Source organism: Pteropus medius, unplaced genomic scaffold (genome assembly GCF_902729225.1).
Source record: "Pteropus medius unplaced genomic scaffold, Ma_sr-lr_union100, whole genome shotgun sequence".
NCBI classification, from domain to species: domain Eukaryota; kingdom Metazoa; phylum Chordata; class Mammalia; order Chiroptera; family Pteropodidae; genus Pteropus; species Pteropus medius.
Window position 1 is genome coordinate 16637659 of NW_024351073.1, and position 13812 is coordinate 16651470.

Sequence of the window (13812 nt, forward strand, 5' to 3'; positions counted from 1 at the left end):
GTGACATTCTCGACTTCTTTTTTTACTTTCTTTCTTTCCTTTTCAACCAAACCAATTTCTGTCAAAAGAGCTGGGGCATTTTTTTTTTTAACCCAAATATACTTACTGCCAAAATGTATAATGGAAAAATTAAGTTAAGCTGGTAGTTTATCTTGACTATCATGTAGTATACAAAACTGTTTTAAGAGGCAGGAGAGAGGATTGGGGAAAAAAATCATTCTGTGTTTGAGCCAGAAAATCTAGTCAGTTAGCTCAAAAGTTCTTTGTTAATAGTCCTGTGACCTTGAACAAGTTACTTCGCCTGATTCTGGGTCTTCAGCTGTGAAATGCAGCCAAAAATGACTGTCCAATGAAAGTCTGTTGTGCCCAAGACGTTAAAGTGTTACACTGGTGAAAATCGCCATTGATTTGGATAGACACATTGAAGCATGTGAATCCAATGCTTTGTGATTTTGCACTGTACGAATTTGGAAACCAGTGCATATGCACGGTTTTCCATCCAATTCTGAAGGTAAGGTAGTTTATTTCAGAACACAACTGAGGGGGGACGGCTGCCCTGCCCGAGACGAGTCTCCGAGAGGGTTTGCGAAGTGGAGTTATAAGATAAACTGGCTTCGGGGTGCGTAAAACTGAGATCCAAGGTTGCAGCCACTTCTACGGGAGGAGAGGTGTCACTGAGTCTTTTCACAGCAAAGATGAAAGTGACCACCCGCCACAGAACGTGGCACCAGGGTTCACTAGGAGGAACCACTCCAGGAAATGACCCAGTGTCATCAAGGCATTTACAAATAAATCCGGATCCCCACTTAGGAGGCAGGGGGCAAGGAGGGCAGAAGGAGGACTTAGGCTCGAGACTCTCCGTGAGCGTGCCCTTGAGGGAAAGGGCCGGGAGGGCTAGGAGCGAGCGCTGGGCAACGGCGGTTACTGTCCCCGGGGTCCGCACGCACTTTGCCGCGCCCCTGCTCAGCGGGCTCCGGCGCGACCAGGGCCCCAAGCCTCGCGCGCCCCGACTCCCACGCGCTCTCGGTTCGACCCGCGCCGCCGCATCTCACTTGCCCACTCAGTAACGGCCTCCGGACCGCGGCCTGCGACCCCAGCCCCACCCCGCTCACGAGAGCCGCAGTGCCGCGCGGTTTGGAGAGGGGTGATCCGGTCCGGAACAGACGTGCGTGGCTTTGGGGCGGGGTCGGTGGAGGCGGCTTTGGGATGCCCGTCCCGGAATCCGGGAGAGTCCTCTCCTCTTCACGCCCGGGGTTCGCCCCCACCGCACCCACCCCTCCCCCGGACCGCCCTCTGCCCTCCTCATTTAGTTGCCTGCATGACCCCGCTCCCTGTAGACCCTCCCCGCCCACCCGCCCCCCGTTCCCCATGCACACGCGCGTGTCTTGTAATCCTCCACCAGCGCGTGAGTTCGACGCCGCCTCCATCAGAGCCGGTGGCGGCGGCTCCATGGGCAGCCAGCCTTTTCACGCCGCCGCCGCCGAGGGCCCTCCGCGTCCCCTTCCGTCCCGCCCCCCCAGGCCCCCTGGGCCCTGGGTCCTTCCCCCACCTCCTCCTCCCCCCTTCCTTCCCTCTTCCCTCCCTCGTCCCTCCCTCCCCCTCGTTCTCCCTTCGGCTGCAGCCCCAGCCGGGCTGGCAGGAGGGCGGCGGCGGCGCCACTATGAGCTCTGAGAGCGGCCACAGCGGCAGTGGGCGCCGCGGAGCGGAGAGCGGGGACGCCGAGCCGCCCCCGTCGCCTCCGCCGCCACCGCCGCCGCCGCCGGGAGAGCCGACCTCGGTCCCCGCGCCCCTGCGCTACCCGCCGCCTCTGCCCGCGGGGCCCGACGAGCCGCCGGCGGAGGTGGTCCCGCGGCGCAGGGGCGCAGACGAGCTGCCGCCGCCGCCGCCGCCGCTGCCCCTGCCACCAGCCGGCCAGGAGGTGTCGGCGGCTGGCGACGCCGGGGAAGGTCCGAGGCGCCTTCCGGAGACGGCGGTGCCTGATGCGGCGGCGGGGAAGGGCGGCCCCGGGGACCCTGAGGCTGGCCCGGGCGGGGAGGGCGAGCGGCGTGGCGTCGGCGACCCGTCCGAGACGCGCTCGGTGTGTAGCAGCCGCAGCAGCAGCAGCGGCGGTGGCGACCAGCGCGCCGGCCACCAGCACCAGCACCACCAGCCCATCTGCAAGATCTGCTTCCAGGGCCCTGAGCAGGTTAGGCCGGGCGGGACCACGGGCAGCTGGCGTTAGCTCCGCTGGGCTGGGCTCGGCTTGGGAATGGGCTGGGTCTCGCCCGCGACGACCGACCTTTCAGCACCGCGGACAGCGCTCGCCTCTCGCTTGCACCGCTGGGTGGCTTGTCTGGTCCCGCCAACTGAAAAGCGTCTACTCTGTGCTGCCTTTCCCTTTCCGTGAAGGCTGGTAAAAAGGTCCCGGTGGCGAATACAGGGTTTCATTTGATCTATACTCCCCTCGCCCCATTTGGTTTTGCAGTTACACATTCCTCAAGTGCTTTAATGAAAATGCCATAAGTATCTCTTATTTACGAAATGGATTTTGGTTCATACATAAAAACGAACCTACATCCCTTTTCTACAAAAGTATCCTGAGGCAGATCGCCTTAGAATACAAGCTGGGGTGAGTCATGTCAAAACCAAAAGGGCAGCATCTTTCCATATTGCAAATTTGGAGGCTTAATCTCAGTGATATAAAAGGGTGTTACAGTTTTACAAGAGAAATAGGAATGTGCTGTGGCCTTGTGAAAGAAAGGCTTTTTAGGCAACCGTGCACTTTATATTTTGTTAGAAACATGATTCTAAAGTATAAACTCCATTAGAGGTGCATGCAACTTACATGAGAGTCCTCATAGAGGCAACAGGATAATATATCTCTCTTACAAAATGTGCGGTCTGAGGAAACATTAGGTTTAATATTTTTACAAGTAAGGAAATTGCATACGAATATGCAGGCTTTCAGGAACATAGTGCCCTAAGTCAATATTTATGATGCTACATTTAGAAAAAAATAAGAGCATAATGCTATTGCAAGCTACTTTCTGGGATGCCATGCATTTCTTCTTTAGCAATGATTAAGAATAACTGCAGAGGAAATGCATCTGACCATCCACTTAAAAGTTATTAAAGAGATTTAATAGTACAGCTTTCTCCCAAGGGTTTAAGGAGCTACATCTTGCAGACATTTTGTATGTAGTTAGAACATTTATGTCATAACTCTAAGCAATATCTTTGAAATAGTTTTAAGACTTTAGTTTTATTCCTATCAGAGGTATAAAAATTTAATTTCATTTTCCAGGATAGATTTTTATGTCTGTATTCTTCTGGGAAAATGGCGTTGAAAGAAAACAAGTGTTATGTTTTTAAAATAGAGACATAAGCATAAATATTTATACTAACCTGTTTTCTTTTCAGGGGGAGCTGTTGAACCCCTGCCGATGTGATGGGTCGGTTCGGTATACACATCAGCTGTGCCTGCTGAAGTGGATCAGTGAGAGGGGGTCCTGGACCTGTGAGCTCTGCTGCTATAGATACCATGTCATAGCCATTAAAATGAAACAACCTTGCCAGGTAAACATTTGCGACACTTTTTTTTTCTGCACTAATTTTGCTAAACGTAAGTGCACTTTTCTAGGAATATTTTACATATGCTACTTAAAAACATTTTATGCAAATCTCGGTAAAACCAAGATTTAGAATTTGTAGAGATATACTTTGAGAAATCTATGAATTTTTGATCTGAGAAACTCAAAAGACATTTTATTCAAATGGTTTCCTCTATGAATTTGTTGTTTACTGATAAACTTAAACCTACCTTTGTTTCTAAAAGGAGAAGTTGGTAAAATGTCTTATACTCCAATTAAGCCTACTTTACTAATTAGAAATGTTACATAACTTCTTTGAGTAGTGCTTTGTTACTTTAAGCTTTGAAACCCTGGATAGAGTCCATTTATGGAAAACAAATGCAAGTAAAGCAAAACTTTACTAGTCTGGAAATTTTGTTCAAACCTATTATTCAAAGAATAATTATTAGAACCTAGTTCTAATCTGAACACTCTTCATTTAACCAGGCTTTCTTTTTCATATGAATTTTTTTCACAGTTAAATTTTGATTACTTTTATTCTTTGCTGTGATCAACTACGTAGTGGATGCATAAGTATTTCCAAGAGTTACTCTCAGTAATACTACTGAAAAACTTTTTGTGTATAATCACATAATAACACAATAGCCATAAACCTGCAAATAGGCTTTTTTTTTTTTTTTGCCATGGAAGAACTGATTTAATCATTTGAAAAGACTGGTGTAATGTAAAATAAGGATGACCTCTTCAACTAAAGCAGAGTAGTATGTGATTGACAAGATCTGGAGACAGGGCACTGATAAGCAGACATAAAAGAGCAGGGTTCAAAGCAGAGACAGAAGAGGTAATGGAAGGGAAAGGAAAAGGGAATTGAAAAGTCAGGAGTCAAGAAAGTCACAAAATCTATTGTTTCTTGTTTCTATTTATATTACCAAAGTTAGTTTGCGTTGAGCTGACCAGTATAAGATAGGTAAAACCGTGTTTGCAGAAGATAACCTGGAAGCTGAATACTACTGCATTCATAATTTAGATTTCATAGGTTTTAATTTGTGCATCCTCACATAATTTGCAATTAATTTGCATCTTTGATAGTCACCATTAAAGTCATGATTAGCAGGCATGAAATGAAAATATGAATTTTCTCAAGCCGACCTAAGGCTTATAAATAATTTGGAAAGAAGGGTAACAATGCAGATGAGTGATGTTATTATGCTGAAGACAGGCATAAACTTGACACATTTTCCTAGAACTTCTAATTGATCGAGCTACTTTGGTATCAACTTATGGATCCATCACAGTTGTCTTGAATAACAGATGGAACCATATCCAAAGACCTAGATATGAGTAGTACAATGGAATGAACAATAATTTTATGAATAGAAATATGTATAGGTGACAAATGGAGAGCTTTAGGGCTCCAGTGAAAAGTCCCATGAGAAGAGCTATGGTCAGATGTTCAAGAGCTGAAATAGAATGCTAAGTATTTCAAAAACTTTAACTTATGGCTACTATATATTAATTCATTTGGGGTGATTACTTTTGAAGTAAATAGATATAGGTCCTCGATGTAATTTTTAAAATAGAAAACAGACAAAGGCCTAGGGCAAAAATACAATTTACTAATTCTATTCCTATAGCAAAATGAATTCATTGCTACTATGTCTTGCTTCATTAAAAAAAACATTTAATAATTATTTTAACCAAAGCAATTTTCCAAACTATGTGTATGATATGGCCAAAAAAATCAAAACTAACCACAAGCTAAAATAACAAATTAACCCAGTACTAATAGTACATTTAGGGTTAATTTTATTGCAACACATGCAAATACTACTATGATCTGTAATCTGATCTGTTTGTTGCAATAAACTAGAAGATAATATTTAGAAACAAAGTTGATATGGCTGTGATGATGATAGCTCAGATCATGCCGGAGAAAATAACTTACCAGCACTACATTATACATATGTAAAGCTCAGTACTCTTTTTTTGTGTGTGTGTTTTCTTTTTGTATTATTTATTTTACCTTTCATGTATACATATATGTCTATTACTGAATTAAACTTATTGGGGTGACATTGGTTAGAACATTATGTAAATTTTAGGCTCAGTACTCTTAATGGACAGAAATCAGTTCAAAGGTTGCTAAACTACTCCTTATACCCAGGAGTAGTTTATTGTCAGATAAAGTTTGACTAATTGTTTGACATTTCTGTTACATATAACCCATCAACTGGGCACTTACTCTGATTTTTGATTTTCTCCCTTGCTGGTATGAGGCCAATTAGATTTAGCATTTATCACATCCGTGCTTTATGGAATAGCAGAGATCCATTTCCTCATGGTGCAGGATCAAATAGGGGGCATGTTATGACCCTCACCTTCACCTTCATATCTCTCTGTCCTAAGTATAGAGCCTTCCCATAACTTTGAGCAGTGACTTCTTGCATGCAGAACAGAATAGAGAATAAATAATATATTAAGAGAGAACATTTACTGAACACTTACTGTCAGGTACTGTTCTAAGTGCTTTACATATACAGATACTGATATTTATCTTTCATAACCTGTCAGGCAGGGAATATTATCTCTATTTTACACAAAGGGAAACTGAAACACAGAAAAATTAAGTAACTTGTACTTTGTATATATTTAGTAAAAGGCAAAGTCAGGATTCGAAATTAGTCTGGTTCTGAGGTCCATGCCCCAAAACTCCTGCAGTAATAATTCTTGGCCATCGTGTCCCATATTGGAAAGTGTTCTTCTCAACTCCATCATCGCTTCCCTGACATTTCTGGGTCAAGCAGGAACTGATTTCAGCCTGGTCTCTCAGACGGTCTAGAAGTGTTATGCAGTGGTTTGCTGCATAACGAACCACTCAAATACTTAGTGATTTAAACAACTGTCATTTCTTATTTCTTAAGAGTTTGGGTTGATTGAGCTCAGCTGGGAGGCTCTTCTCCACATGTGGCGTCAGTCTGGAGCTGTGATCACTCAAAACTTTGACTGGATTGAAACATCCAAGAGATCTTACTCATTTGACTCATTCTTGATGCTGGCTGTTGGCCGGAAGCTCGTTCAGGGCTGTCAGCTGATTCCTCAGTTCTCTTTCTATTTGACTTGGATGTTTCACAGCATGATGGTTGGGTTCCAAGAAAGTGGAAGTGAAGATCTCTTTAAGGCCCAGCTTTGGAAGTGACAGTTTTATGTCTGCTTCACTCTCTTGATTAAAGCAAGTCACAAGACCAACTCAAGAGAAGGGAAAATGGACTCCATCTCTGGAGTCTGCTCACCTCTTTTTTTTTTAAAGAGTGGTCATCTTTAATTTACCATAGAGATAGCTTCTAAAATGACTCTGCTTAACTACCCTGGCATCTGTGTTTGGTCCTCATCAGGTCCACATTGGTCAGCAGGTACCTACCACGATTTTCCTCCTAGGGTTCAGAAATAAAGAAAGTTAAAATAATGTGTGGGAGGTTGACTCCACCAGTGGTGCTTGATGCATATCCTCAACTACTTTCAAAAGTGATTAGCACCATGATATGTCTCTGGTACTAGAGAGACATGGGGACAGAGAAGGGAAAGGAGCAGTTAGCCAAGAAGCAGGTGTGTTTTTCTCATTGTGATTATCTTTGAAAATTTGAATCCAAACCTCCCCAGTTCATTGGATTTCAGTGATGCTCAACAACATGGCCCAATAGAAAACGGATATATCCTCTATAACATTTAAACCTTAATTGCTGCATCATTAGCAGTAGGAGTTAATTAAGACATTTGAAGCAATTTACATGCATTTACCCTCCTACCTACTTCTAGAACCTATTTTATTGATTAACATATTTAAGATGATGCATTAATGATATTTTAAGAGTAAAAGCTAATTCTGTTTTGAATCTCAGTATGGTATAAAATTTGTGACATGTCGGGACTTACTTATTTTTAGATGGTGGTGACATTATAAACTAATTAAGCTATGTACAGGTTTGTGAATGCTTTCAGTACTTTGTCAAGAAATACAGATGCTTAAAGAGAACATCTACTAGATAAAGTGCTGTGCAGGAAACTTCAGACTTGCTGTAGGAGACAAACTGCACTACCTAAACAGAGAAAAATATGACGTAAGTGGAAAGTAATAGCTATTATTACCTTCAGAGAGTTGCTTAATTCTTGTGTCTCAGTTAACTCATCTTTAAAAGATAACAATGACACGTATTTTATAAATTATTTTGAGGATTAAATACATAAGTATATGTAAAGTGCTTAGGATAGTGCCTGGCACATAGTAGGTGCCATTTTAATGTTGGCTTTGATTATTATGATGTGTTCAAACAGATGGTGACCTTCGGCGGCTCTGGTAGCAGTGCTCACAGTCCTCCATTTTCTTCAATGTCTTGTCACCTAAATGAAATTAATGACTCCTCTTTTCAGATCATTCTTTATCCGTGGGATAAAGAATGATCTGAAAAGAGGGAGATCCCATCTCGATTTCTTTCTGGGAGATCCCATCTCGATTTCTGACCAAATTTGTTACTCTAAATAATGAATGAGTCAGCATTTTAAAAGTCAGGTGTAAGGAGATATAGTGATTTCAGCACATGGGAACATATTTACTCTCCAGATGTCCCTCCCTGTGGGTCTTTGTTGAAGATCGTAATCGAAGTTATGAGATGCTTTTTTTTATGTGTCCAAACACAGAGTGAGGCTATTCAGCCTCCTTAAGCAGCTGTTGTTTATACTTTGGCAGGAGGTGGGGAGGCCCTAGAGATCCATGGAGGACAATCACTAAGGGGCATAGGCAGGTGGCCAAGCATCGGTCATGAAGAGCGGTGTCCATCACCTTTCCTTCCTCCTCCTTCTTTCGCTCAGAGCACCAGTAGAGAGGACGAGGAAGGGACTTGCCTGGGAAGGGACTGAGACTTCCATACATACCTTGCAGATAGATATTAGGCCCCTAGCCATTTTCACTAGCCTCTAACATTTTTATTAGCCTCCTTACTGCTTTTCCTTTCAATAGTTAGAATGTGCTGTCAGCACCAGGTCTTCTTATAGCAGTAAAAATGAGTGGAGAGTCTCCTAGGAGGGAGAATGACTTTAGAGCGTTTTTCATTTTTATCCACTTCTTAACACCCTGGGATTCATCATGACGGTTTTGAATTAGAGAGGAAGTTGGCACCAGGTAGGTTCATCTTGGCAAATGTTCTAAGATATAGCTTCTGGATGTATTAGTAAAGTCTTTATAGAACTTTAATTAACTTCTTGAGGACCTTGTAGTCATTATTTTCCTAAATGGGGCTCTGTCACGAACGGGGTGATTGTCGCCTTCAGAAGTGATTAAGTCATTCTCATGAAGGAACTGATGCATTAGCAAAAGCTGACAAATTATCGCTGTGATTTGAAAATGTATTAAGAAAACATCAGAGCATAAACCTTATCAGCATTGCATGCTGTCATTTGAAATACTTCAAGGCATTTGCATTTTCTGGATTAAAACGTCTGCTTACGCACAACCTGGTTGTCGTGGTAAGCTGCCACTACCAACATCCTCTATAGGTTTAGTAACAGATGACAAGCCAAGGGAAAGCTTTTCATTACCATGCCTGAGAAACAATATTAAAATGTAATATTTAAATGCATATACTGGCATGTTTTATAGTAATTAAAAATGTCAAAATAAAGAGCCCATCTCAAAGCAATTTGCTCACCTTCGAAGTTATTTTGTTTCATTTGCTTACTAATTCCCAAAACACATGAATCTCCCATCTTAGTTCCTAGAACATGATTCTGTGTTAATGATTCTGTGTCGAATAAAATATGTAAATTACACTCCGTCTACTACTTATAGCCATCTTATCTACTGTATAGGCCACGTGGTTTTACAGTTTGTCTCCAAGTTAGATATTCTGAGATGATATTAAAAAGAGACGAAGGCCATTCGAGGAATTGTGTGCTGGAGTTTGCTTTTACCCCATATGGAAAGAGCATTAGGGGTGTGTCTGGATGGATGGTACTCTCCAGAACTTTCTTCTCTACATGGATCTGCTTTTCCACATTTTTCTGGCGCTTTTTAAATGTATTTTCTTTTTGACATCTTTCTCTTCTTTGCTCCTTTTGCTCCTCCTCTTGGGCAGCCTTTAGAAGAAAATCTCCCGTTTCATGGATGAAGCTGGGCAGATTTAGCGATCAAAGCAAGTTAGCGGCAGGCAAGATTTGACAGTGGTTGGGTGGAGGAACCTTATTTGGGCTCTAAAATGTCTTCGTTTGATGATATTTTATCATGTTGTTTAAACCAGAGGTCAGCAAATCTTTTCTGGGGATAGATAGTAAACGTTCTAAGTTTTGAGGCCCCCAGTACCAACCATGCAGGAGGCAGAGTCACAGACAACCACATAAATAACTGAGTGTGGCTGTGTTCCAGTGAAACCTTGCTTGTAGACCTGAACTTTGAAGTTCACATAAGCTTAAAGTGTCAGGAAACAGTATCCTTCTTTTGATTCTCCCCACCCCAACCATTTAAAATTTAAAAACGCATGGACGACACAAAAATTGGTGGTGAGCTGGATTTGGCGGAAGTTTGCCAGCCCCTAATTTAAAGAAATGGCATAATGACCTGGATTTAGGTGTTTTCAGACCGCTTAGAAAGTAAAATGGGTGAAATGTTTTGAAGCTTTTGTTTCTTTGTAACTTTGAGTGAAATCATAAACTTGTCTCACTTAGGAAGTGGTGGTGGTATTGTAGCTCCATAACAAAATGCTATTAACTTCTTAATATTAAATATGAAAACCCTTGTTTCTTCTAAACAGTTTCCTGGTTGTATCTTAAATGTCCAGGAGTAGTTCTAGCTAAGTCAGAAGCAGAAGGCAGGGACATCTCAGAATAAGCCCTCAGTGTCTCAGGGGATGGGCCACCCTCTCATCTCAGTGAGCTCTGGAACACATTTAGTCCATCCCTAAAACAGACCCCCTCAGACTCTCTGCAGCCGAGCAGGTGCTTTAGAATATCCCTTTCCGGTGTATTGAAATGATACCGTTTTAGTTTTCTTAGGTTTCCAGGTCTGCCTTCTAGAAGGACAACAAGCATAATAGTGAGTGGGACGAATATTAGAACAAATTATGTAACACAGGTCAGTATAGCTTGAGATTTACTTTCTTGGTCACTTTGTAGGCATTTAATGGATATTTGTGGTATGAACGAATGAATGAATGAATGAATGAGTTTTTTAGTAAGGTAGGCAGAATCATAGGGGTTCTGTTCATATTTCTACAGTGAGACAATGACTTAAGGAAACCAAGTTACATTCATTGCTCACACGTTAGCCATCTCCTAGCTATCAATTTTTAACTTGCTCTTAAGTTGACCTTCTAATAACACTATTCTGATTCTGCCTGGGCAAATATATTCACTTCTTAGATCACGGGAAAAAAGACTTGAGAGTGAGATCTATTTTTTAAAATCTAGAACTTAAAAAAAAAGTTTTCTAGTGAGACATATCTGCTCTTTTCAAAAACTAAAATGTCATGAAAAAAGACTCTGAATGTGAAATTACCCATGTGTGACACACTTGCTTTCTTGAAGCTGTTGCTGGTTGAAGGATTTCATCTAGCATTTGTTCAGAGAATTCAGATAATGTTTTGGACATTTTACTGTATGATCACGGGCTGCTCAGAGGTGAGCTGCTCAGAATGTCTACTGGGTATAATTTTGGGGGGTGTGAAATCTGCCACGTGGCTGAAAGCAAGGTGACGTGGGTTCTTTCGATGAGCAGTTTGTACAGTTGCGACATAACTTCAATAATGATTTTCTCCTGGTGAATACAATACTCCATCACAGGGAGATGTGGCAAGACAACAGACTATCTCCTTCTTGCTCATTTCCTGCTTTGCCTTGGCATGTGGCTTTGCTGTGATGTGACTGATGTTTGCTAAAGGGATTGGAACAAAGGAAACTCAGCTTTCTTCTATTTTCGGATCTCCTAAGAGTAGAAGGGGATGACTGAGAGCAAAACTAGAGTGCTTCCGATTCCTCCGAGCGGCAGGGAGTGGTCTGACGAGGAGGCAATCATCAACAATTACAAGTAAATGGATGGCAGACGCTGAGGACTGGGCCAAGAAAAACTGCCCGTGGTCTGTGCTTTCTGCATCCTTGGATATTTGACAACATCTTCCCTGTCAGCATAACTCATCACTCAGCAGCTATTCTGTGTGATTTAGTCACATGAGTAGAGGTGGACCGAAAGCAGTCACGAGGGAAGACGTGAAAAAACCTGGAAGCGTTACTATCTGGACAAAGTCAATAGGAGAACTTATTGAGGAGACATTTCTTCTTCCATCCTTCCTTTAGGTGTGATCATCCTTCCTCTGAAAACGATCATCTAAAAACCTGCACTCTCTCCAGTTTTTCTCTCTCTGAAATAGCTCATTTTGATTGATGACACCTGGGCAACGTATCCTTATCCGAATAGAATCCCAGTGCCTTAATGTTCCTTTAGTTCTCTTTCTCATTTTGGTACGCTAATTGTGTGCAAGTGGCCAAGGCTCTGAGCACAGGGAGCCCTCCCTGTATGCATCTAGCTCTTGTTTCGGGAACTCCCCGGGCACTCCTTTATTATATATGGACTTGCAGTTGTACCATGACGCTCATTTGTGTCATAATTCTGAGTTACGGAATAGTTCAAATAATCAAGGAACTATTTGAAGAAGTGTACATGCCTTGGTTTTTTTCGGCCTGTTATAAAAAAGATGTTAAGAAAGATAACATCTCTTACAAATATCAGGGGATTTTACTTATATTCTTGCGGAAGAATATTCCAGAAGCCACCGGAAATACTTTTGCTCTTTTCTCTCCACCATACCCTCCCAAGTATTAACTTCTTTTCTCTGTTACATTTGCAGATTTTTAACATAAATAATGTATGTGAGAAGCCTCTGCATTAACTTAAAGGAAAAAAATAAATAAAATATAAAGTTTATAATAGAGCTGGAAAGGGCACGGGATTTGCCAGCCATGCGCCGAGCATTCAGTAAATACTTGTTTTATCCTCCTTCTGTCTCATTCTTCCTTTTCTTGACAATACCTCACCCTTACTATTTTAGTGGAGGCAGGTAGATGGGAGGTTTCCACGGGGACCTCCAGTTTTTTGGAGAGAGACACACTAGATAGGGGTGGTGGTCCTTGCCCACATCGTCTTCTCTAGGATCCAGCATGCCCAAGCTCGAACCTGGAAGTTGAAAAAATCTTTAATGCAAAACCACTTTTCAGTTCCTTCCCAAACTTGTCTTCCGTTACCTTTCACGGCAGACTCTGTCATACTGCCATTGCTTCTAGTAAAGTCATTTTCAGATCTAGACAAGACTTCTCAGCAATCTGAGAAATCATGGTAAGAAGTAGAAAAATGCCAAACCAACAAGATTAGAACTAATTGTATCAAAATGTGTGGGTAGCTTTGGGTGACACATTTTTCTTAGACTATGGGGGAAAGATAGTGAAACCTTTTTGAGTAATTTGGTGAAACTTGTAAGGATGGGCGATGAATCTCCTTACCTCCTGTCTGCCACTTCTCTCTGACCTGTACCCTACTAAGACTGGAGGTAATATCCGTTACGGAAAAGGAAATTTGAGATAGAAATATGTTACTTTCATTTTGGACACGATTAAGCTCTCCTACAGTAAACCTTAGGGGCAAAATGCCAACCATTCCTTGAATTGCCGATGAGCAAAAAGTTCTATGCCAAATCATGAGGACTGCATAGAGATGATTGATATGACAGGGCATAGCGATGGATCCATGTGTTTATTTTTGGTCTAGAGGACAATTTTACTCACGTCAAGAGGTAGCCTCAAAATATTTCATCTTTTTTTTTTCTGCTATGAATTATATAACTAATACTTTGTTTTTTTTTTTTTTTTTTTTTTTTTGCTCATTCAACAGATTAATCACTATCCTGTGGCAGACACTGTTCTAGGCCCTATAGCTGCAGAGTTTGTTAGAACAGATAAGACCTCAGTTTCTAAATTTAAATTCTTGACGGTGAGGGACAGACAATAAACAAGTAAGCAAATCAATTTAAAACAAGTCATTATAAATTATGTTAATAAGTCTAGTGGAATAAAACTAGGTGATTAAAAAGGATAAGCTAGAGGGAACCAAGCTACATTGGATTAGCGTTGGAAATGTCAGTATAAACTGATGTTTTGCTTGATGAGGATACGAATGGTTACATATAGAAATATTTATAGATATGTGCTTACG

The 13812-nt window shown here is 42.0% G+C and overlaps 1 protein-coding gene across 1 annotated transcript in view; it reads left to right on the forward strand.

The window, feature by feature from the left end:
- The first annotated feature begins 1555 nt into the window (after positions 1–1555).
- Positions 1556–13812, forward strand: part of MARCHF11 (membrane associated ring-CH-type finger 11) — a 96226-nt gene continuing 83969 nt past the window's right edge. Inside the window, exons 1-2 of the mRNA XM_039842756.1 lie at positions 1556–2185; positions 3400–3555. Of these exons, the coding sequence (XP_039698690.1) occupies positions 1661–2185; positions 3400–3555 (681 nt within the window). The 5' untranslated portion in view covers positions 1556–1660. The remainder of the gene's footprint in view (positions 2186–3399; positions 3556–13812) is intronic.